The sequence below is a fragment of the Excalfactoria chinensis genome, chromosome 21 (genome assembly GCF_039878825.1).
Source record: "Excalfactoria chinensis isolate bCotChi1 chromosome 21, bCotChi1.hap2, whole genome shotgun sequence".
NCBI lineage: Eukaryota > Metazoa > Chordata > Aves > Galliformes > Phasianidae > Excalfactoria > Excalfactoria chinensis.
The window spans coordinates 5,738,922-5,763,767 of record NC_092845.1 but is presented as its reverse complement, the minus strand read 5'-3'; the positions used below and the strand labels follow the sequence as shown (position 1 = coordinate 5,763,767).

The window sequence follows — 24,846 nt, the reverse complement described above, 5'->3', positions numbered from 1 at the left end:
GGATGTGCTTCCTCTAGATCAGGTAAGAAACAAAGCTTTAAAACTGCTGAATGTTCTGTTTCCCCTCCAGAAGTGGCATTTCTCAACACAACTGAGCTTTCCAGCACTGCATCAGAGCTGACTGTTCCAGAATGGTTCTGCAGTGGACAAAAATGTTTGGCTTCAAGGAGGTTGCCTTGGCATTGGAATCGACATCTGCACTGGGATCCAAGCCAAGAGGCTCCCAAAAATGTCAGTCAGCTGGGGATGATGGATGGGGGCAGGCATGCATTTCTACATGCTTGTGATGCCTTTTTATACCAAGGACTCAACTTGCTTTTGCTTTATGGGTTGCTACTGCATCCTGATGGCTCTTTGTGGCTATTTTGAGCACATCTGTGTTCATGATAGGGTAGAACGTGGACCAAACCTCTCTTCCTTTTTAATAAGAGATTTCCCTTGAAGGACAGGCTTGCCTTTCTTTTTGTGAATCCACCACTGGGATTCCAATAGGGATTCCTTTTAATAGTTATTCTAAATCAACACAATATAGAATGCAAATATACGTGTTAGCCCAAAGCACACGCAAAAGGACACAAAGATCATGAGATAACACAGGGAGCTTCGCTGGCTGTTCAACTTTAAAATCACAAAACTATTAAAAATAGAAAATGTAGAAAATATAAAGCTTTTAAGCTTTGAGAAGAGAAATGCAAAATGCTGCCATGGGATTGCTTTATACACCCCACAGCAATGGCACCCCAGTTATCTCAGTATAGCAGAATTCGCTGTACCCCCTTCAGATAAGCACTCCTATAAACAGGTATGGAACGTTTTTGAGGAAAAAAGGCAATTTTAACCCAAAGGATGAATGATTATGGCTCAGTCCAGGCTTCCTGTGGGTCTTTTCCAAGCCTGAATCAGGGGAAGGGGTTAAACCCCTGGGCTAAGTCTTCATTTGCAGCCACTAATACTGCAGCATATTATAGTCTAATCTGGCCTGATCCCAGTTTAATGCAAGATTCGCCAGGGCTGGAGCAGTCTGTGGGGGCTGGGGGGAATCATTCCGTAATTTCAGCCGCCCCGCCGGGGCTCAGCCGAGGGATATGAACGGCAAATTCCAAGCAGCAGTGTGAATTATTGGCCTTATGAACCCACGGCTCACAGCAGATGCCATTTCAAAAACCAGCTAGGAAGAAAAGGCACGAACCGACCTGGTATGAGGGAGCAAAATTACCCCAGGGGCTGGGGTTATTTTAGGGGGGAGATGCATTTTGTAGCCTCTTTGCTTTGAATGGTTGTTGGTGCCAACAGGGATTAAAGCCACCACTGACATCGCTGCGCTCCACTGTGCTCACAACTGACCTTCAGGAATTGCTGGTGGGATGGGGAGGGAGGCAGTGTGGATTGCTTTTATTTGGAAGGAAAATAAAACAAAATAAATGATACAATAACAAGATATATAAGTTTAAAAAATAAAAAATATTTTGAACAAAATCTCATAATTAAATAAAACAAAGCAATTAAAGGTGGGCATGTAAAACCCCTAAGCTAAGGAAAATCACCAAAGCCCTTTCCAAGCACAGGGCTCAGGAGCAGTGAAATTAGGGCTTCTCGAGCTGGGTGCTGAATTGTCACAATTGTTTGTTGGTTTATTTTCCTTTTGCATGCAGCAATTACGCAGCTTTCTTTATTTCCAGCTTTCCCATGTCTGCTAAATGCAGGAGAATGGGATGGGCACCATGGGGCTCTGGCATGGGGGATCTGGATGCCTCAATGTGAAATACGGAATGGAGGTCCAGGAGGATTTCTCCCATCACAGATGTCACAAAGGCAGAGAATCACCCTCATAGTACCGAGAAAAGTTTTGGGATGGAAAAATCTGCTTTGGCAAAATCTGCTTTTGCAAAAAATCAGTGTTTTGGGGGCAATTCTCTGAATCTGGAGCGTGCACAGGTCAGCCTTTCCACCCCATTTGCCACTGCTCCAAATAAGCGGGAGAAGTGCTCGTGTGGTGGTGGCACCAAGCAAATAAAAGGCTGAACCTGACATTTTCCTGCAGGAGAGGTCGTTGGCAGCCGCTAATAAAAAGGATTTGACACGGGCTAATAAAGAGAAATGAATCCCTCTAATGGCCTCATTTCGCACATTCAGCAGGGTGCTGCTGTGGGCTGGCAGCGCGGGCACGGGGAGGGCAGCGTGGCTCAGCACTCACTGCTGCTTTCTTCCCAGCCCCAAAATGCATTTTTTTTCCTGCAAAAACAGGTTGGCAAAGAGGCGCAGACTGTTCCCACTTGGAGATCCAGAGCACAAAGAGCGCAGAAGTGGTTCTGCGTGCATGATGGCCCAAAATGTGAAGTGATGCTGCTGGACTAGTCCCCAGGATGATGAAAGAGGAAGTGGATTGCTTTTCCCTTTTTTTCCTATTTTTTAATGGGGGAGCATAAAATCCAATGGTGACTGCGGTCACTCGTCTATCGCCTTCTGTCTTTCTTGTTGCATTTTCCTGGCAATTTCCCTCCAGCTTGATTAACCAGCGCACGGAGCCAATGCCTTCTGCCTTTGTGTAATTACTCAAAGCTAACAAAAATCCATTGCTTACATCGGAGGATGCAGCACAGGGTGGCAGGCAGCCAGCTGCTAAAACTATTTGATATCAAATGACGTCTATTTATCCTACCCGAAATGCTGCATGTTCAGATTTTGCATTCCCATTTGCATAACTGGGGTTATTCCTTATTATTAAGCCTTAATCCTAGTTACATGACAGTATCATATAATAGTCATAGAACAGCCTGGATTGGAAGGGATGTCAAAGATCACCTGGTTCCAACCCCCAGTGTTACTGCTATACCATACTGTATACATTATGGTATTGTCATTAATTACATATCACTCATATAATTACACGTTACTTATATAATTACATTATTTGCATAATTATAATATTATTTAATACAACACTTAATGCAATATAATATGATGTATTATTGTACCCACAGCTAAAAATAAGGGGACAGGTGGGGTCTGGCCACTGCCACTTGTGCACCACATGGATGCACAAACAGCACCTTTCGGGTTCATGGCTGGTTTTGCTCCTCCTGAGTGTGTTTTCTGCCTCAAATCACAGCTCGGATGATGAGTTTGGATGTTGTGGATGTGGGTGTTTCTGGAGGGGTGTGGTGCTGCTGGATGTGGTGCTATGTTGGCCAAGGAGCTCTACCACCATGTGTTATTACTGATAAGAAGGAGATAGATGCTAACACACCCATTCCTGGGCATTAACAAATGCATCTGGTTAGCAATGCATTACCATCATTAATGTATCGGTGCATTGCTGGCTTCATCAATGCCTTAATCAATGCATGACCAAATCAACGTGCTCCCAGCGCACGAGAAAAACGAAAGCAGCAACGAATGGATGAATTACTGCCCACGGCCATTAGCTGGCATCACCTGTAGACAGCTCGCTTGTCGGCCTCCAGCTGCGCCTGCGGGTCACCGGCTGCGGGGGGGACGGCTGCGGTGGGTGCCGGCGTGGCAGAGAGGTGCACGGGCTGAGCCTTGCTGGGCTGCTGGGCTGTGGCCGTCATCTGAAGGGAAGGGGAAACAGGAGAGAAAAAGGGGTAACGTGAGGGGGAACTGCAGGTGCTCTTTGCGAAGTGCTCTGCAGTCCCTGATAGACTCTGGCTGTTCATACAGAGCAGGGCTGTCAGACACGCCGGCGTTCAGCCTAATCCCAGAATCACACCAGCTCCTGCCAGCCCTCTGTGTGCCGAGCCCAGCAATGAGTCACCTGCAGCACTGCGAGCAGACAGCCAGAAAAGCAACTGTGTGTGTGTGTGTCCCAATGGCCAACACTGCCCAAATGGCTGCTGCCATGGGACGCAAAATCCACCATCAAAATATACATAAGAGATGTACGCAATAAACGACTGTGTTAACGAATGTCTTCCCTTTCAAAAACTTGACCTTAATTTAGTGAAACATGCCTCTAAAAAGCGAGACCAAGCTCTGCCAGCACATGTGCAAACTGCTGCATGTCCTCCCAGCATCGCCCCAAGATGTCTGTACATAAATGACAAGATTTACTTAAAAGAATAACAGCTGGGGGAGAAGCATGATTTCTTCGGGGCCAAATCCATCAGCACCCCAACTCCTGCACTTTGCAACTCAAAATCCCAGCACAAAATGAATGCCCTGAGTCCATGTTTCACCTGCTCTTGCTCTGAAATTCTGTACAAATTAGCATTTGCCTGTTTTCCTCCATAAATCTTCCATCCTCCCCCAAGCTGGGTAGCAAAAAGAAGCCTCTGTCTCTGACTAAATACTTTCTGTGTGTACATGAAGAGGTGTGTATATGTGCAGATGCCCACAGTTGTGTCCAGCACAACTCACCTCTGCACTCAGACTCTCGGCACAGAGCAGCAGATTTCTCACCTCAATTAAAAGCTGCACAGATCCATGCCAAAGTGCCCGTTGCTTTTGAAATGTTTGACTTCAATATCTCCTGCCTGACCTTTCCCTGCTGCCACGGCACTTTTTAATCTCAGTTATTGTTCATAACTCCGAAGTTTGGCTCCTGGAAATTCACCTGGCACCATTTAATTACTAACACTCCCAGTGCAGAAGCTGGCTGGGTCGCTTCATTTTACTCCCTTTTCACTCTCAGAGGGCCAAACAAACGGGTCTGTGGGACAGTTTGGGCTTCACCCATCAGTTGGGGTTTCTCCCTGATTTTTTTCCAGTTTTTATCCAAACCCAAATTGAAAGCACTGACTGTGTATGGCATTCCAGCCACGCTGTTAAATACCTCCACTTCCTTTCTCATTTTCCCCTTCCCTCTCCCTGCCAGCTCCACTGAGAATTACTTTACATTTCGGGGTATAAATGGCTTTTTTTCCCCCCTTTCCTCTTTCTTTACTTGTGCAATCATTTATGGGGACATCACAGCCCATTCTGTGTCCTCGTAACCAGACGGAGCCCCCAAATCCTGCCAAGTTGGCTGCGTGCAGCTGAGTCTGCAACTAATTGGGCTATTACTCACAGAAAAGCCTCCTCTGCGGCTGTTTCGAAGCCATTACCTCACCTTGGACTAAAGAAAATAATCCCGCACCTCATGCAACCTCTGATGAACAGCACGGCGGTGCCAAGTCGGAAAAAAATAGGAGAGGTTGCTCCAATGCAAAGTGTTTGCAGACACACAGGGGTGCGGGGCAGGAAGGAAAACAGCCAACAGTATGTGCATAAGAGAGGGAAAAAATGCAAACAATTGCCATGCATTTGTACGATGGTAACTGCTGGTAATGGCAGGGCTGAGTTCTGTGCAGGAAGCTGAAGAGATTTTTGTGGCACCACATCACCTCCTGGTTGTACTCCTGTTGGCGTTATAATCCCCTTTTTGGTTCTGTAGGATGAAAATGCTTCGCCAGGGCCAGTGGCAGCTTGCCTGGCACCTGCAATAATCCCTTTTGCTCCACATTTCTGAGAACTACAGCCAAATAGGTCAATCCAGTGAGCAACCCCAGCGAAGGTGCTGAGGGCAGGGCAGTCTGCTGCACATGATCCTATTCACTGGGACATTTCTCAGTGCCTTTGCATGAAATCCATGTGCCATTAAGGAAGGTTCCAAGTCCAAAACTATGCCGAGGACACCGGGAGAAAAACTCACTGATCCTATCAGGAAATTGACATCTCCACTCAATTTTTAACCTGCAACAGCTGCAGAGTTTGTGGATTAGTCCGTGACAGATGCAACCCCATTCTAAAATGGTTTCTGGGGGCTCGCTTATTTTCATCAGCTCCTGAGCTGAAAATGAGATTCTATTCTGCTAACTATATTTGTCCATCTTTGACAGTGTGTCATGGCAGTGTGAACTGGCAGACAACTTTCTGCTGTTTTCTTTCCTTTAATTTATTATGGAAAACACATGGATTTCTATGCAGACTCTTAGTTTCCAACAGGTAGAGTTGCTCGGCGATCATGCTTGGTCTCAATTACGCCGTTACGTGCTGGTAGCAGAACCAGGAGATTATTACAGCATTTTTTCCCTCGTAAGGCAGCTTTTCCCACCACTTCTGCTTCATTTTTACACATTTCCAACAGTGAGGTGAATTGCTTGCACGGACGCTGCAGTAACGATATTAATGCAAAGCTCCCCCAAACCCCTTTTTTACCATTTTTCTCCCCAGGATGGTCCCCTTGATGACGGGGAGCTTTGCAGTGTCAGTTGTAGCTCTTATAATTGATGGTTCCACTCGTTTTTTTATTTAACACTGACCTCCCCGTCTCTGCCGTATCTTTGGGGAGAGGAATAAACATGCAATTTGCTTTTCTACAAGCTAGAAACACCAAATCCCTCAATTTTCAGGTGAAAAGCTGACAGCAGCCACAGCACTCAGCAAAAAACAACAAAAAACAAAGTGCTTCTTGCTGAAGCATCGCCCCTAAAATGAAGGAAAAACACACAAGAATCCCCTTCGAAAGGATGAAAAGGAAAGGGTTTGGGTGGCAACGGTCCCAAAGATCCCCAAGTGCAATGTTCTAAATGAAAACGAGGGCGCAGAAGGGACAGGGAAAGGTACAGGGTATGTCTCTGTAGGATGCCATGGAAAAGCTGGGCTATTTTAAAAGTCCCTTAAATTGCCCATTAGGACTAAATCGGCGTCCCAGCTCCCTGCTGCGTAAGCGAGAAAGGCGCAGCATTTCGACAGGGAGGCACTAAGAAAAAAAGGAAAAAGTGGGGGGGGAAAAAAGCCCTGAGCGGAGCAGCAGAGCGAGCAAATGATGACACAGAAGTTGGAGGAGCCATAAAAGCCCCACCGAGGCATCATTTGCAAAAGTGACCTTTTCCCACCGAAGGAGACGAGCTGAAAGGAGGCCCGGGTGGCTTCGGGGGAGCACAGAAGTCACGGCTTGGCAGCAACGTATTTATTTTCCTTGTAGGGAATGGTCTCTATTTTTTTTCCTGAGGGGTATTTTGTGCTTTTGCAGCCACACAGGGATGCAAATGGTGGAGAAAGGCAGCAGGGCTGAGCTTTGGAGAAAACACAAAATGGGGGAAAAATTAACATTTTTCCATATAAGCCCTATAAAAGCTGCCTTAAACACGGCACCAGTTCAGTGCTCCATCTGGATCATCCACATTCAGCCTCTGCAGACCAAACCAGAAATACACATTTGCCCCTCAAAAGCCTTGAACAGGCTGTGAGGAGGAGGGCCATCCCCAAAACCCAGCCTCACCAGAGCCCAAATCCCCACATCCAGCACATTGGGGTGCTCTGGCTGAGTTTCTCTTGGACCAAATTCCTTTTCTTACAATAACTAACTCTGTAATGATGCTTGGAAAGGAAGTTATTCGACTCCTTGGAGCAACACTGTAGATGAAGTCTATTTTTCCCTGCGACAGCTTGCCAAAAATGCCATAAAATCAATCAAAACACCACTCAAATTGCCTCCAAAGCCACCCCACTGCAGAGCCCAGGCTGCAGCCGGAGATTGGAGTGTCCACTGTATCCCAAACATCTCACTGTGCCGGTTCTCTAGGAAAACCCTGCAACCCTCACATGGATAAAAACTGAGCAGAACCAAAAAATCCAACCAAACAGATGGAGGTTGCCCCCAAACCATCGGCTGCATCAAGAGGAGCTTCAATTTTTTGTCAGTCTCTGGGACAAAGAGTTTGTGCTGAGCAAAGCAGAGTAAATAATGCACGGGGAGATGTGTTGAGTTGGGGGTCAGGGAGAGTCCTGGGGAGGGGGAGGGCCCTGAGGGACACTCACCTGAGGGCTGTCTTGGTAGGGAGGAGGGGGCACCGTCTGGGTGGCCATCATCGTCAGAGCCGGCGCCGGGGAGACATGGTGCATCCTGGGCAGGAGTCACATTGAGAACCTGTGGGTAGAGAAAGGCTGCTGGATCTGGGGAAAAAACACCCCGAAAAAGGGCTTTTCTTCCCCAGAAAGGAAAAAAGAACAAAAAAAAAGGAGAGAAGGAAAGGAGAGGTGACATCCTTCACAAAGCGATTTGCTGGCCCTTAATTTCAATTATCTGAGCTTTGTGATTTTGAATGGGAAATGCATTCAGGGAAAAGTGATGAGGGCTTCAGGTGAGAGCAGCGCTGCTGCAGCCATGGGCTGCCATGGGTGGAGTTTGCTATACTTTTCCCCATATGAAGCCTGCTGCATGCAGGGCTCTGCTTACCCCTGTGAGCCATGGGAGGAAACGTCCTCACCTGCGGCAGAGGAACAGGGATGCAGGGATGCATTTGTCAGGGGGAAGTTTTGCAATACTCTGTGCTTCTCCATGAGACTTTGGGCCCACGAGGCACCACAGGCACAAGGGCACTGTGCTTGTGCAGAAAGCTGAGAGCTTTGTGAGATCAGCATCAATTGCCCTTATTGTTTCAAGTGAATAAGGGTGAGAAATAGTACTACACATTTGTTTACAGACATAATAATATAGGATTACTTTTCACATGCTTTGCATGTCCCTTGAATAGCTTATTAAGAGAGCACATCCAAAATGCAGTGCAATGAGAATGTAGAGTGGGGTCAGTGTGTGACGCAGAACTCTTGAAGATGGCCTTTATGGGATTAAAATCATAAAACCACAGAATCTCCTGAGTTGGAAAGGGCCCATGAGGATCGTCAAGTCCAATTCCTGAAATGATGCTTTTATCTTTTTTCACTCTAATAAAATTATCTGCTCCTGAGTGAATTGGCAGCTTAAAATCTGTGGGGTCAGATGCTAAAACCTGCCCTGCGGGCACACAGGAAGCCCCATCCTTGAGGTCGGCACTGAAGTCTATGGGGGAAACCTCACCAGAAACAGCTGCAGCTGGAAGAAGCAAAGAGCTCAGCACCCTGACAGTCCAGAAACTCGGTAGGAGGCAAAAAAAATAGGAAAAAGACCCCACAGAGGGCTACTTTGGGGCAAAAACCCGCACCGGCAGCAAGCCTCCTGTTAGCAGCGGTGTGCTGCTGGGTGCAGGCTTTGTAGCCGAATGTATTCCCAGAAGGTGGCAGCCCAGAGCCCGATTTCACTGCCGGGCATCTCCTCACCTGCTCACCACATCAGACAGTTCTCTGAGGCTTCACAGGTGTTGGTTTGTTTGGAGAACGGGACTTATGGCCAAATATGAGCAGGGATAAAAATGAGAGGCAGCCGTTGCTGACAGCTCTGTGTTTATCTGGGGAAGCAGCGGGTGCTGTGGGAGCGTCTGTGGATCCCCGTGCGGTGCAGAGCCCTTGGCTATCGGCATCCCGAAGATGAGAGGAGGAAGAGAAGGGTTTGCAGAGCAACAGCCCCTTCCAGAGCAGCGCAGATCCACCTTGGGCAAGTGGTGAATTTCTGGGCTGGGAGCTGACAAGGGCAGGAGGAGCCAGGCTGCTCCCGAGGCATCAAACACAGCCGAGAATTTTTGAGCAATAAAACTGATAAATGCTCTTTTCATTTCCGGAAGGGCTTTTGGCAGCAACCTGAGATCAAAGTATCCTAAATTTCCTTATGAAATAAAAATTATTTCATTTCGCTGTAACACTGCCATTAAGTTGGAAACGTATTTCCCAAAGAGCTCATGTCTACCTAAAAGAGTCACAGCCCAGAAAGATTTATAGGCTGCTTCTCACCAGCCATCTCTTATCTCCCCTTTCAAATTAATGTAATTGGAATGAGTTGAGAAGTCACTGTTTCATGGTGGTCATCAGTGCTTCAAAATGTTAAAAAAATCCAAGTGTCACCAGCAGTCATTGCCATCCTGGAGGCAAAGAGGAAATCTCTGACCTGCATGAGGAGCAAAACTGCTGTGAAACTGCACTAGAAGTAGCCCTGAATGACAAAAAATCACCGTGTTGGTCTCCACGTCATCATTCTGTGGAGATAGCATTAATGTTGGCTTTGCAAGATGCAGCTGTTGCTTCCAAACCAATGGAAAACGGGGATCATTTTTTCCAGCTAATTCAACATCTTCTCCCCACAGCGTGTGTTGGATAACTGAGAATTCCACGCGGAAATCATGCAGGCAGGTTTTCATGCATTTCCCATTTTCCTCCTGAAGCTGCAGAATTATTTGAGGCGGTTGTCAATGTGGTTCTGCCCCAGGAGGGGGTTTCACCTTCCGAGGGGTGTTTTCTCAGACGGCTCACGAGGATGTTGTTGCTCACACTCTGCTCACAGCAGGCTGCCAGAGCTCAGAGCTGCTGCCTTCACAGAGGGCTTCTGCACGCTGATGTTTATGATATATGCATTCATTATACACACATATAAGTAAAAATGAAGAAATATGGCTGACGGGAAGGGAGATGCACCTCCAGAGGACAATAGATCTTGCTGTGAAACGCCAGCCAGGACAGCTTCGCCCTCTGCGGGTGGCAGCATCCCTCTGCTTGCCTGTGAAGTGAATCAGGAGCAAATCCCTCAGTCCCACATGCAGCATTTCTGCCCACCGTATCCCTGCTGCTGACCGTCTGTTTTTACTGAAATTTGCTCATTTCCCTGAGAGCAAAAGTTTCCAGCTGCAGATGAACGTTACGTTTTCACAAGCTACAAAAGCAACCCTCTAATGTCACGTCTGATGCTATTAAATGACCAAAAATGGGGAAGAATCCTGTTTTTCAGGGCATTACCTGTTCTCAATTGGTTTTCACAGTTCTTCTCTCTCTACCACGTGGGCTGACATGCTGCTTTGCATGTGGATACACGCTAGAAATGCCACTGGGATAACAAATATTTCTGTTTTTTCACAACATTTGGTAGCCAAATTTCCTCTGGAAAATCCTTTCAATTCCAGGAGGATTTTTGCACCACTAACAGCCCAGACGCCACTTCCCTGAACTTTGACAACTTCTTGGTGTCTCATCAATCCGTTATTTCCCAGTGAAAACAAAAATAAAAGACAAAGCAAGGCTGGGCTGCTGCTGCTGCTGCTGTGTAACACGGTTTGGGATTTGGTTTTTCTGCAGGATAAAATCCAGGTTCGAAGCAAATTCCTTTTCTTCTCCTAAAAAAGCTCCTGACTGACAGACAGGCAGCAGGAAGGGAAAGGGACACGCTGCGCTGCATGGCACGTCCCGAAAACAGCTCGCTTTCCCACAGGATGGGTAATCTCCCCCTTGTTGAAGGGAAACAGCATTAAGATATTTGCAAACCCCCCCCAGCTGCACGGGAAGGAGTCGGTGTGGGAGGGGGAGCTGCTGTGGTGCATTGCTGATGAGAACAACAATTACCGCTAAATATTTCTCTTCTCTCCGAAGATACCCATCCCCGCTGCCGACTAAAATGCTCCAGGGATATCTCTGCAACATAAACACAAGAATAAAACCTGCAAGAGCCAGTCAGAGCTTTAGCAGACAAGGTTAATGTACCTTGAACGGCAGCATTAAACAACTTTGTTCTTTTTTTAAGTGGAGAGCTGAGATACCTACACACGTTTTAGTGTTACTTTTATAGAGGGAGATCCTTAAAACACCCTCCAAAAAAACTGGCACAGGGAAACATCAAAGAGGTTTCTTCAAAGTAACATAAAGATACTTGAATTTTGGGCAATGCAGCCCCTGGCCCAGCAAAAGTTCCCAAAAGAGCAAATTGTGAGTTTTCTTTTTGGAGGGCAAATGGAAAAGCTTTGAAGTGAAACGTAGCTGAGGAGCCTAAAAATGCACAAACTTCTCCTTGTCGGACACAAACTGACCAGGAAAAGGTTCTGATTGTTTTGAGAGCATTAGCAAAAAACAGGAGCAGATTAATTTTCTAACAGTTCTTCACTGCAAGCAAAAACTGAATAATTTATGATCAAAATCTATCCTCATGCTTTCAAAACTTGTCTTGCACACTTCACTTTTGATTGCAACCTGCTAATCCCAAGACATAGGAATTACTGTGCAACCACAATTCCAGCACCCAAACATCAAATCTCAATCACATTCCAGTTCTGAAATAGGAAAGTTTCACCCCAAAGTCCCAACCAGGTTCAGACTTTGACACAGAATTTCATGGAGGACAGAGAAAATCTTCCTCAGCAAAAATGTAACATCAGCTCTGTTGTTCCGTCCCATGGTTCATCACCACTTTTTCAGCCAGAGGATCAAACTGGCACTGGTGGACAAATCCACACACAAACCTCAGTGCTCCAAAGATCAGCTTCGTGCAGATCCCCCAATGCATGTGTGAGTGATGGCAACACCAGCAGAAACACAATTTTTGGTCATGAGGCAGAGACCGGATTAAAGCAGCAGACCTACCCCAATTGCAGAAATGTGGATGGCAAGATATGCACAGGAACCCAGGCAAAGATTTCCCCGCCCATAGGAATCACTAGAGGCAAGGCAATGCCATGGAACACCCATAAAACCCTTTCCACGCTTAAATCTGCCTCGTTTCTTTCTAACTCCTGCTAACACGCTTGCAAATTCTCCCTTTGGGAGAGAGAAAGGAATCCCTTTGGAGCCGGCTGCTTTCCTCTTTCCCATATGGCAGATAAATCAGAGCTCCCAACTCGCTGCACTTCTGTTTCACATCCCTCTCCTTCACCACCACAAGGGAAATGGATCTGGGCTTTTTATTCTAATGCAGAATTCCTGGTGAGAGATGGCTCTCCAGAGCCTTCCCCACTTCGTAGCTCTTCTCTGGACACTCTCTGATAGTTTTATGTTTTACCTGAGAAGAGATTTCGAGGTCAACCCAATCCACACCTTTAGTAGAAACGGGGCCAAACCCAAGATCTGAAATAATGAGAAATTCAGCCACTTCGTCACATACTTAATCCTGTTTTATTTGGCTGATGGAAGGTCACTGGTGAGAATTGAGGCTGAAAGGGCAGCCTGGAGAAAATAATCCTGTCATTATTGACTGCCGTTTATTAAAAGGGCTTTCAGAGCAGGCAAAACTCAAAGAAAAGATGCAAAAGGTTTTGCACTGGGAATTGCCATGCAGCCATCCAAGTGAAGCTTCACTTTGGGCTGGAAGAACAGAAAGAACTGAAGAGCTTTTGGGTTTTACCCTGAGATGCTCCAGCCCTCATCTCCACTGATTTAGGAGGAGATAAGGCTCCTTTTCAGGAGTGCTGCTCAAACTGAAGGCATCTCCTCAGTTTTCAAGTCAACATTTTGTTCAACAGACAAAGATTTTTCTTCGCTTCCTTTGGAGGAAAGTTGCAGTCAACGGGCATTTATTTTGTCACCCTCAGGATGCTTCCAGTGATGGCACAGAGCAAACACATTTGTCACTCGGTCAGGCCCTAATTTTAGCAATTGGGGTTGAGTGAAGAACTGCAAGAGCCTTGGTTTCATGCACATCTTATTTTAAGCTCTGCATTTAAGTTATTTTTAACTGGTGACCATTTCTCCATATCCTACTGAGCTGCCAAAATTTCACAGTGATAACAGCCCATATTTGGGGTATTTTTATGACAAAATCTGTGTTTTCCTCTGGGCCAGTCGTGGCTTACGGCTCTTAACAACGTGCAATATAACTCAAGGTACCAGGAAAGAGCAGAAATCCCTCAGACAAAGCCCTGCTGAGGTCACAACTCATCGCATCCCTCTCAGTTCATACATCACTGCCCAATTAGCACAAAACAAGGCTGCCTTACCGTCTGCGGGTGCTCGAGGAGCCGCTGCACGAAATGTTCCACAGCCACAAAAGCAAAACTTCCGAGTATGGGTCACAGGCTGGGAAAGGAAATGGTGAAATACTGAATATGGAAAGAAAACAGTGCAATGGAAAGATGAAATATCATATAGAGGATGAAGTTTTCTGTGCTAGGTCCTTCGGTGCAATCAATGAAGCCACCGTGGACCACCCTGAGAGGGCAAGTCTGTTCTTAGAGTAAGTTTATTGCAGGATAGGGCGAAAAATAGGAGGAATCAAGGAAATCAGAGGTGACAATTGCCCCTTGGGGATGAAAGGTGGACTAGTGACTGCTAAGTCAGACCCCTGGGGATGTGACAAGCAGCTGTGGACAACTCCAGGGAACGGGAAAAATGAATCAGAATTTTAGAGGTCGAACCGAGATGTGTCTGGAATATGAAGATGTGATTGCTGCCAGCATACCCACAAAGGAAAATCCACAGCTGTATCTCGTCCTGTCCCCTCCTGCTCCTCAATGATGACAGCTCCCAGCACAGGATCTCACAGTGGGTTAGCAGTGCAGTTTGGGTCTGAAAAGGAGAAAACAGAGAAAAAGCTGTGAAGCTGCTGCTGCTCTTGGCCACATCCCTGTTTTGCACTGGCTGTCAACATTGCCATTATTAACTATAATCTTTGCTTGAGTCTAAATGTGCTTCTACACTCCAGCTCAGACTGTGAACCAGGAAAGAGCCATTAATTCAAAAACAGGGGAGTGGATCCGGAGGTTAACTAATAAGTAGAAGTCCATATAAGTGTTAGAGATGATGCTGCCTCTCCCAAGGATCTGCTCTTTAAGGAAGCTGAGATTGGGATTTCTAGACCCTTCTAAGCAGATCAAGTGGCAAAATTTCCCTGCCTAAATGGGATTTAGCTGCCTAACCCACTTAGGCGCATCTGCAAATCACCGTATTTCTCAGTTCAGCTTTAATTATCTCACTAAATGCCTTCACAAATCTCCCTCTCTGCAGCGGGAAAAGAAAGCTTGCAAGGATGACTTAAAAATTGAGATTTCTTTTGAACAAGGTTGGCAAACGGGCGCTACTCCTCAGCAAGACACAAGTCAGAGAGCCAGGTGAGTCCAGGAGAAAGAAACCTGTTGTCTGAAACCTTCTGCATCATAGATAATAAAACAAAAAACAAGTTGGGCCCAGCAATGACCTGCATGGCCACGGCTGCATTCTGTGCCTTTTTTTCTCTCTCTCAAAAAAAGGAGAAAATGCAATTCCTGGAAAACTGGGCGATATCGAGGCCTCCAAGAGACTCTGGAAGCAAGTGGATGATTTCAAGGCAAAGAGACAAAGCTCCCCAGATCTCTGATACATACATCACCTCTAGCATGCTCTTCAGATCTCCAATATACGCCTGATAAATGTCCCTCCATTTACATCACCTCTAGATATGAGGTGATAAACATCACCTAAGATCTCCAATATACACCTGCTATATTTACACTGATATAAATCACCTCTAGAGAGCTGCTCAGACCTCTCGTATTTGTCTGATACATGCATCTCTGATATATATTACCAGTCTGGAGCTCCTCAAATCCAAAATATACATGTGATGTATGTACCTACCACGACATACATCACCTCTTGAGAGCTCCCCAGATCTCCAGTGCATGTCTGATATATCTACCATGCTATATATAACAGCTCTGCAGAGCTCCTCAAAACTCCAATAAACATGTAAGTCCCCTGATAAACATCCCTTCCAGAAAGCTCCTCAGATCTTCAATCTGTATCTGCCTACTACAATATATATCACACAGTACAGACCTGCTCAGATCACTCGTATGTGCCTAGGATATATTTATGCCTTGATCTACAGCTGCTCAGATCTTGAATGTACACGGGGTATATGCACCTGGATATGCATCAGCTAGAGGAGAGCTTCTGAGATCCCCAACATCCACCCAAAATGCCTGCCATGCTACACACCACAGCCCCAGCACTTGTGTGTTTGTTTCAGTATCACTCCCATGATTTCTTCACCCAAAATGCCATCTGACTTTCCAGCACTACAGTTTTGAACATGTATTTATGCTTCTGCTCTTGGCACAAAATCTTCTCCTCCCATCCAAAAGCTGGACCCAAAATTTCATAAAATGGAAGATTTGGTGAAGGAGGCGGAAGGGCAGGTAGGTCACTAAACCTGGGCTATGCTGAACACTCAGATGGATCCTGAGTCCAAGACTCTTCAATTGCAAACATAATTAAGGTTATTTATAATCAGGAATAAAAGCCTATGGGCTGCTGCCTTGGCAGAGCAAGCACAGGCTGACTGCAAACACTAGTCAAGGAGCTGGGACGTGACCTGCTTTGGGTTTGTCCTGACAATGTTTCCAAAAGCTCGTGTTTTTGCAGCAATTTGTCATCCCTGTAAAGTCTTTTTTCCTCCCGTGGGAGAGACTTTTGTCATCTGGCTTCACTTGTGCAAACTAAGTGTGAGACCTGGAAGAAAAGGAGCAGATAAACAGCGCTCTGCGAGTGCTAAAATAGCTCCTGAGCAATGCTGATTTCCATCTGCAGAGCTGATCAGGGCTGCAGACTTGGATACTGTATGCACCTGTTTTGACAGGGCAAAAATACAGCTTGCATGGCTTCTGCACAAAAGATGCAGCTTTTGTTCCTGCCACAGGGAGCACAAATAGCCAATCCCACCAGCAACACTTCCACAAACACTCTTGCAAAGGGAGGTAAATCTTCATTAGCCAGCACACACTTTTAGCAACTTCAAAAGGCATCCTTTGAAGTTTATCAGAGGCCTTTGAAGTCCTGAAGATGCGAGAGGGAATGGAGATGTTGCCTCCAAGCTGCTCCATGGCAGATCCAGCACTCCGTGCATGCAGCAGCTGCTGGAGGGTCACAAATAAGACACGTCAATGGCAATGATATGCAGTCCTGGCACAGACTGCATCTACAGCAATCCCCCAACACACTCTAAATCCCCATTTACCCAACTTGTATCATGTCCATCAGTGAAGGTGAGGTACCAGCATCCCAGGACTTCAGCCTGCACACAGGCTGCAAAGGCTGGTTCCTTAGAGCATCCCTTTGTTAAGGATTTAATTAAGTATAAGGAAATGCTGATTGATATTTAGCAAATAAATAAATAAATAAATAATCATTAAGGATAGTTGCAAAAAATGATGTTTCAGATTTCAGTTATGCTCTTTGAAGAGCACCACTCTTAATCAAGAGGTGATGACACACCAAGCACAGCAGCAGCTCCAGTGCCCACTGCAAGCAGGAATAAGGAGTGCTGCAAAAAGTCCTTAAATTGTGTTTGGCTTTTTCCCCATTGGGCAATTTCAGCACCAGCCACAAAACATGGCCCGGAGCCGCAGGGTGGGGACACCTGAAGGTGCAAAGAGTAACTCAGTGCTCTCATCTGTTCATCCTTCCACCTTCCCAGAGTCACAAGCTAATCCTGACGGTGCCATCAGTGACAAGACTTGAGGGAATGCACTATTTCCATACTCCTGAAAAAGCAAAAGCAAAGCCATGCACCAAGCACAGCTGAATCCACGAGCAGAGCACTGCCCCTGGATGAGATCTGCATCCTCGGAAGTGGGGGGAAATGTAAAGAAATATGGGAATCTCCCCGCCAGGCACATGTGTGCACATCTGGGCACCGGGAACAAAGCGGCCTCACCACACTGCAGCCATAAATAATGGAAAGTCAAAGTGCCCCACAGGAGCGGCCCCACACTGCTCAGCCTTGGGCGAGATGGAGGAAAATTCGGTGCCCATGAGGTCTGAACAGTGGGATTAATAACACATCAATTTTAATGCAGGGTGGGTCGTTTTGTGTTGTATTTTTTTTTTCTTCCCCCTCTTTTTTTTTTTTTTTTCCTTCTCTGCTTCACAAACAGCAAAGTGAATGTTTGAGCATCTCTGCGGGGGGTTAATGAGGACTCTGATTAGTTATTCAGATTTGCCGATGCTGCCTCCATCCATCCTCTGACGGGAGTAAAGGGAAAGGGATTGCAGAAAAGCTCTTTTCTGCAGGTTCAACAACCTGCTTGGCTTCACAGCCTGGGTCTGCAGATATGGAGGCTCCCAAAAAAACCCAGTGGTGGAAAAGTACATTGGGAAGATGTGCAGATAATCTGCAGGGTGAACAAAAATGCTCCTGTGACGCAGTGTGTGTTGGGCAGTGCTGATTCCTACAAAGACTTGAAGGAAAACACTGTTTTTATTTCACGTGAAAAATAAATTCTTGGTTCTCTTAATAACATTCTCATGCAATTCCAGTACGAACCATTAGAGCAAATATGATGGAGGCAAGTGGGTAAGGAAAGTAGGGAAAGAAAGCAGGGAAGGGAGGAAGAGAGGGAGGGAAGGGAAAGATGAAGCGAGGGAGGAAAGAAGGACAAAAGGAAGAGATGAGATGTGCAAAGAAAGATGAACTGGAGCCAAGCAGTTTGTTCAGTGAATACCAGGCAATGCTGGGGTGCTCCAACCCAATGATGCTCTTTTCCTGGGATCACCTCCATATGCTTTGTTTCTGTTTTAAATGGCATGCTAATTGTTCTGAATTAAGAGCTCCAGCTGGAGGAGCAAACAAGCAATTTGCAACCTTGAAGATAATGCCCAACTTATCTCAAGTGATTTAAGTTTTTTGGGGGGAAATCGTGCCCTTCTGGTTGTGGAGTGTGAATGCTGACCTAAGAGATCATCCGAGTGCTAAAATCACATTGCTGAGATGATGAATGCACCCACTTAGCAGAAATGGATGTTACTACATAGCGACAGCTATGAGTAGGATGGTGAGGAAAAGAAAAAGAAGAAAAAAAGGAAAAAAAAAAAAGAAGGAAAAATCTGCATATGGCTTTACATTAAAAACAGTAGAGATATAAGCTGCACTCATCACTATTGGGCAATCCCAAATCTGCAGGTAGGGCTCATGAGTATCTTCTCCCTAATGTTTTTTTCTGTGTGATTCATTTACATTTTGTTCCAAAATATGCACACTCTCAAGAAAATAAATCTTTCAAGCTTTATCTCTTTGCCCCCTTTCATCTCTCTTTCCCTTTCTTCATTTGTTGCTAGATGCGGGAGGCAAGAAAGAAAGGCTGCAATGATTAGTTCACAATTCTGGATAGTCAACATTAAAGAAAATGTTGTTGTTCTCCTTTAAAATTAATTATTATTTCCTGCAAAAACAATGACCATTTGAAATAACCCGTTTTATCTGCCAGATGTGAGATTCAAGAAGCAAAGTTTGTCTCCATCTCACTGCCTGTTATGCCTTGTTCCAAGAGGAACAAGTACTGCTGACAGTGACAAGGACTCTACATAAGAGTTATTTCTCCAACGTGCAGCATAAGTGTTGAGGAAATGCAAGAGGAGCCGGCTGTGACCGCGACCAAATGTTTGCCACCAGGATGAGTGTAAATTCCTCCCTCTGCCCCCACCGAGGCTGAGCTGGGAGTCAGTGTCCATCCACTCCCAATGGCCGCTCAGTAGCAGCATCCCATTACAGGACACTCACGGCCCCACAAGGTCTTCTGAGGAAGATGCGACAATATTCTCCTCGTCTGTCTCTATTTCATAAGGAAATAAGGGTTTGATTGCACCCCAAAGAAAGGAAATGAGAGCAGACCTCAGTACTGATGCTGCAGAGTTGGCGCAACCCTTGGGAAATCCCTCTGCCAGGACTCATGCAGCCCTGGAGGCCCAGGGACGAGCCACAAGGCTTGCTGGTCTCCCAGCTCACACGTAACAGACCAGGAGATGCCAACAATCCTGTTGGTACCGCTAACAGGAATGGCAGCCCTTGATAAAAGACCAAAACTTGAGCGAGGCAGCCTGACACCACACCGTTCCCAACAGCCCCGTTACGCAGATTAATCCTTCTTGATGGAGAATTACAATTAAGGCTCCATCTTAAGGAGATATCAGCAATCAGATATCTTATCAAATGCCACCTCAATTATTCAAATAATCCCTAGCTCTAGATTTGGGGGCTGTTTAGGGAAAGTGGTCCCATTAATGTGCTGACACTTCCCCATCACGTCCGACATCCTCAACTTCATGTCTGATTATAGAATTTGCATTCAATTTAATTTTTCCATCTGGAGTAAATGAATAATCCGAGTACCGACCCCATCCTTAATTACATTTGTTAAATTAAAAACCGGGATGTGAGAAATTTAAATGCACGTAGCTCTGCGGCCAGACAAACTGCTCGTTCAACCTGCCAGCTCCTGCTCCCGTTTCTTTTCCTTCCCCACAGCCATGCATCAAAGAAATTACAACAAGAAAACAAAAATTCTTTATAAATGATGAAACAATAGATGATCTTTTGACATTTCCAGCGCTGTTTGCAGGAGAATGAGATAAAATGTAATAAATTCATATACTTCTGTGTGTTTCTTGGCTCCAGCAGCTAAAATTTCCATCTCTTTATGCAGAAGTCCTGGGGAGCAGAAATCCTTGATAATGCCAAACAATTCGACACTTTATTTTCTCTTTACTCCACACCACGCAAAACACAGGCTTCAAGCTGCCAGCTGCTGAGAGTGAAACCAGATGCCACAGCCCTTTTCCATATGGAACCAGAAATGGCTCCGTCTGGGGGAGGACGTGAGCACGGTGCTCTGTGACCCCGGGCTGCTACCAGCAAAAACAGAATCACATCTTGCAATGGGGCAACTGGCATTTGTTATCCCCGACCCAGTTTGGACCAAACTCCGCTATCACCTCCCTCCAGAACAGCAGGGAAGGTTTGCCCTGAGCAACCAAATTTCCTAATTTTCAAATGAAAAGTTAATGACCAGGGGGACTGGGGAGGGGGGGGGGGGCGCAAATACAAGCACTGAGTGTGACTTTATGAAACAGTTTTGCTGAAGCTTGATAAATTCCCACTCTCGTGGAGAAATACACCCTAAGGAAACTTGGAAAGGGTTGGAATTAGGAGGTTGATTCAAGGTGGTGGTGAGAAAAACGTCCAGCCTGATAAAAATAGTAGTTAAACAGAAATTGAAGACAAAGTGTTTATGGCTTTGGCCATTTTAGGATCAATACTACGTACATCACATGCTGGGAAATGCTGGATATTTGGCTGTTGATTCCTGTCCAGATGCCAGCGACAACAAAACCGTCCAGGAAAGTCTGTTCTTAGTGCTCCCAAAGACTGTTTGAATTAAATAACTTGTATGTGGGTAAGTAACTGTGCAATGGCAATAATCCCCTGGTCTGGGCCTTGTGAGGCTGGTAATAAAACACAGCTAAAAATATTCAGGAAAGCCACACTCGGGTAAAGTGAGACAGGTGAGAGCAGAGCCCAGAATAGCTCCTCGCTTTGCTCTGAGCTCCAGGGACATTCCTGCACTTCAGGGAAGTTGCATTTGACTTGTCCAAAAAATAAAAAAATAATAAGAACAGCAATCTTGAAGGGTGCAACAGGGTGACCCCAACCCAATCCCTGCAGCAGGATCTGCCTGCCAGAGAAATCCCTTGGATGCTGCAGTTCCTCTTCCTTTCTGTTTTTCTGCTTTGTATTGAATTAACAGTTCTGATGCCGGAGGAGAAAACATCACATTTTAGCAATGAGGTCCCCAGTGAGTCTCTTTAAAAATTAATTAGTGCCACGCAACGTATCAGCTATGAACAGTAATTTTAGCTTTTGTAACTACTGCCTTCCACACCACCAGCATCCCCATTTTATGCAGCCCTTCCATCCAGCCGGACCCTCACACCACAGGTAGCAAGGAAATTGCTGCCTGTATCTCCTGGAAATCCACCCACGAGACAACAAACATTCCCCCACTGTGTTTTCTTTGGCACCTTTGTATAAACAAGGGCAACAGTTGCTGAGCTGCCTGCAAAGTTGGCATCACGTGCAGGTACAGGCTCACAGCATCCCAAGGACAAGAGCCTGGCCATCATCCCATGCCTTCTGCATTCAGTTGAGTGCTTTGTGGAAGAAGCAGTAGTTCCTAATTTGGCCTAGGATCTAAAATGGAAGTCCTCAGAGCATGGAGCTCCCCCATGGCTAGAGATTCCGCAACACTGAGAGGGGAGAACCTTCAAGGATGGATTTCCCACCACTTCCACCATTCCCACATATTGAGATCTGCCAGCCCCAGGACGTGCATTGCCCCACCAACCCTGGCGAGTAAGGGGTTTCCCAACCATAAGATTGCCACATTGCACTGGGAAAGTATTGGAGACATCGCCCCTGTTGACCTCCAGCACCACGGGGACTGAGCCACCATCCCACACTGCGGGGCAGGAAAGCCTCATACAAGCAAAGCAGCCTCACCACATCGACTGCCTTCAGGTGGATGGCGAAGCCAAGGGGAATTTGCAGGGACATCTGGAATGTATTCATTTTATGGCATGTTTCATATCACGGGCAGGTACTTTGAAGCAGTAAGCAGTAGCAGGGCGGCACGTCCCCCTGGGTGGGCTGCGGTTTGTGCTTTCAGTGTGACAAAGGGGCTGGGGACACAGAACTGACATTTTCCAAACACAGCTTTGTGCCTCTGGGGACAAATCCAGAAACAACTTTAAAACCAGGAGGAAAAATAAAGGACAGGAGGGAAAAATGGAAAAGAAAAAACAAAAACAAACCAACCAACCTCCAAGTATTGAAGTGATGCTGATCCCCACATCAGGCCATTAACAGTCCCATCACAAATTGTAAACGACTCAGATAAATTAAATGGCTTAGCAGCTGCGACACAACACCCTCCTGAAGATTCATTTGTTTCATGGAAAAGAAATTAGTCAGGAATTTTAAATCCTTGCAGCAGCTTGATGCAGACACCCTGCTATAGCCCACATGGTGGGGAGCTCAGCCCCTGAAGGCAAAGTCCTATTGGCCAACAGCAAATGTACTAAAAGCCTCAAGCAATGAAGAGTCCTTAAAACTGTAAGATTCAGCTCCAACACCTGCAATGGAGAGCGACACCCAGCAGCAGAAAACAGCAGCAACCAAACTGCAAAAAATAAATGGGGGAAGTGTAGTGCAAGAAGGTGGGTTTATCTCCTGGGAACTCAGAGCTGCACTGACTGATTGAGCCCAGGGGCAGTGATTCACTCCCTGTGCAGCACACCCTATTGATTTCCCCAGTCCCAAGCAGAATGACAAACCCCAAACCTCTCCAACCACCCTGACAGCCCCCAGAGAAGGAAACACTGGGGCCAAGCCGTGCTTGCCAGCCTGCAAGTTGAATGCCCTTTCTCCCATGTCAACACACGAAAATAATGTGCTAAACCACTTCCAAGAGCTCGCAGCATTCATAGGCCTCCCTGGCTTCTACTGCTGTCACCCCCCATCCCCATCCCTTTTCACTCATGCAAGATTGAGGTTTTTCGCCTTCAGCCACATTCATACTTTATTGCACAGGCAGCACCATCTCAAAACTCCTTTTAGCCGAAGTTCAGAGCTATAAAAGATGCAAAACGCTCCTAAATTATTCACAGAGAGTTTCAGTAGAAGACGGAAACAGCAGCACCGTGGGAAAAAACGAAGGATTTGGGGGCAGAGCCACAACCCTGAGTTGTCTCCTTTAGGGTGGCAACCTCTCCTTGTAGTTGCTAAGGGAAGGAAGTGGAAGAAATGGTAAAATAGTGTGAGGAATTCAAGGAGCACTTGTTTTCCAGATCTAACGCACCCGGACTGTTTGGGTGTTATTTCTCCCCCGAAATAGGAGTTGTTTCTGTTTTTTCCTTTCTACTGCAAAGTGTTGTACAGTGTGAGCTGTTTGCTGCCCTGCGAGGCCGGGAGACCTGCAGCATTCCCAGCACTCAGAACCACTGAGCTGTATTTGCCCTTTGGCAACACTGAAACCTTCTCAAACTTTACAAGACTGGAAGAAAAAAAATTAAACCATGGCACAGGAGGAGAAAATGCAAACCATGAAATCCCATCTTGGCAAGGAGGGATAGAAGCAAACAAAAAATGGGGAAAATTTAATCAGAAAGTCGGAAGCGACTCCACACTTCAAATACACACAGCTTCCAAAGAAGGAAAGCCATGACAGCCTTTTTCCTTCCCCAGTCTCTGTGTTTTGCCGCACTCTGCTCCATTCAGCATCCAGGTGCTCCTGGGATGGGATCCCACTCCGCCTTCAGCTCCGGCTGTGGGCAAACCCCAACAACCCCACGAACAAAACCACAAAAGTAGGGCACCAAGCCCTGCAAGATCCAAACTCAGCTTGATGCTCACTAATTACCCTGTAATAGTATTTATATGCTGCCGGCACGCTCGGAAATGCAGCTCCTAATAACCGAGGTCTCCATCAATATTAATGCCCTGGCGTGACTCTCAATACTCGGGGAATGGTGGGAGACAAAGAAACATCACAGCAAAGTGAAGGGGGAGATGAAAAAATATACATTTGTTTCGTGTTTAGCAGGAAGGGAGTGCCTGAGATCAAATGATGGGATCCCTGTGGGTGAGGATCAGACGTGAAAGCAAATATAAATCGCAGGTTCCCAACAATCTTCCAGTGGCAGAAATTTCCTGCCATCCGTAATCCCCCAAACTCAGCTCCCCATAGGCAGGAGTGGGCTGGGAACACACCTCTATCCTTCCTATGGGGATGAATTTCTGAAGTTTGGTGCTGATCACTATTCTGCAGTCTGAGCTGCTCCAAGACAAGCAGCAGCAAATGCAAAATTCCAGCACAAACAAGCCCTTCACAGAAGCTTCCAGGAAGCATCCCTTCGCAGTGACACTACAGTTCCTAGGAAAAGAAGGACCACGTCCCCAGTGTTTCCCAAATGCACACACAGACACACACTGCTAATTGCAGAAATGTGGGGGACACAGCATAAGTTCCAAACGTGCCCTGGCACACTCTGCGATTCCATTTAATTCTTTTTTCTTAATAATTTCCATGCAGAGGCACTTGGCACACTGGGAGCATTTAGGCAGAGTTTAAATGGAGTTAATAAACTATTAATAGCCTGCAGTAAGCTGTGATAGATCGGAGCTGCATGTGCTGCGTGCGCCCGGCGGAAGGTGTTGTTACTGCTGTCTGCAGTCAGTGCACAGCAAAACAGATCACAGGAACCTTCCATGGAAAATCCAGTCCTGGGAAATCCTACGTTTGTGGGGCAAGATGCACATGGGCAGGATTTCTTCCACCCAAAGGAATCAGGCCATCAGAGCCAGACGTTGACGAGGCGTTTCCCTGCAGAGCGGTTGGTGCGCGTTAACCTGCGCTGCTGACCCAGTAATGGGTGTTGATTTGCCTCTGTTAGTTATGAGTATTCAAAGAAAGC

At 46.2% G+C, this 24,846-nt stretch overlaps 1 protein-coding gene across 2 annotated transcripts in view; it reads right to left on the bottom strand.

The window, feature by feature from the left end:
* The window catches only part of PKNOX2 (PBX/knotted 1 homeobox 2), a 58,555-nt gene that overhangs the window by 11,087 nt on the left and 22,622 nt on the right, over positions 1-24,846 (bottom strand). The window contains exons 3-7 of one of the 2 annotated variants that reach the window (XM_072354786.1): positions 14,024-14,130; positions 13,563-13,641; positions 11,203-11,271; positions 7,762-7,870; positions 3,436-3,572 (exon numbers count right to left, since the gene is read on the bottom strand). In XM_072354786.1, coding sequence (XP_072210887.1) covers positions 3,436-3,572; positions 7,762-7,845 — 221 coding nt within the window. In that variant the 5' untranslated portion in view covers positions 7,846-7,870; positions 11,203-11,271; positions 13,563-13,641; positions 14,024-14,130. The remainder of the gene's footprint in view (positions 1-3,435; positions 3,573-7,761; positions 7,871-11,202; positions 11,272-13,562; positions 13,642-14,023; positions 14,131-24,846) is intronic. The other variant, XM_072354787.1, reaches the window with a different exon arrangement.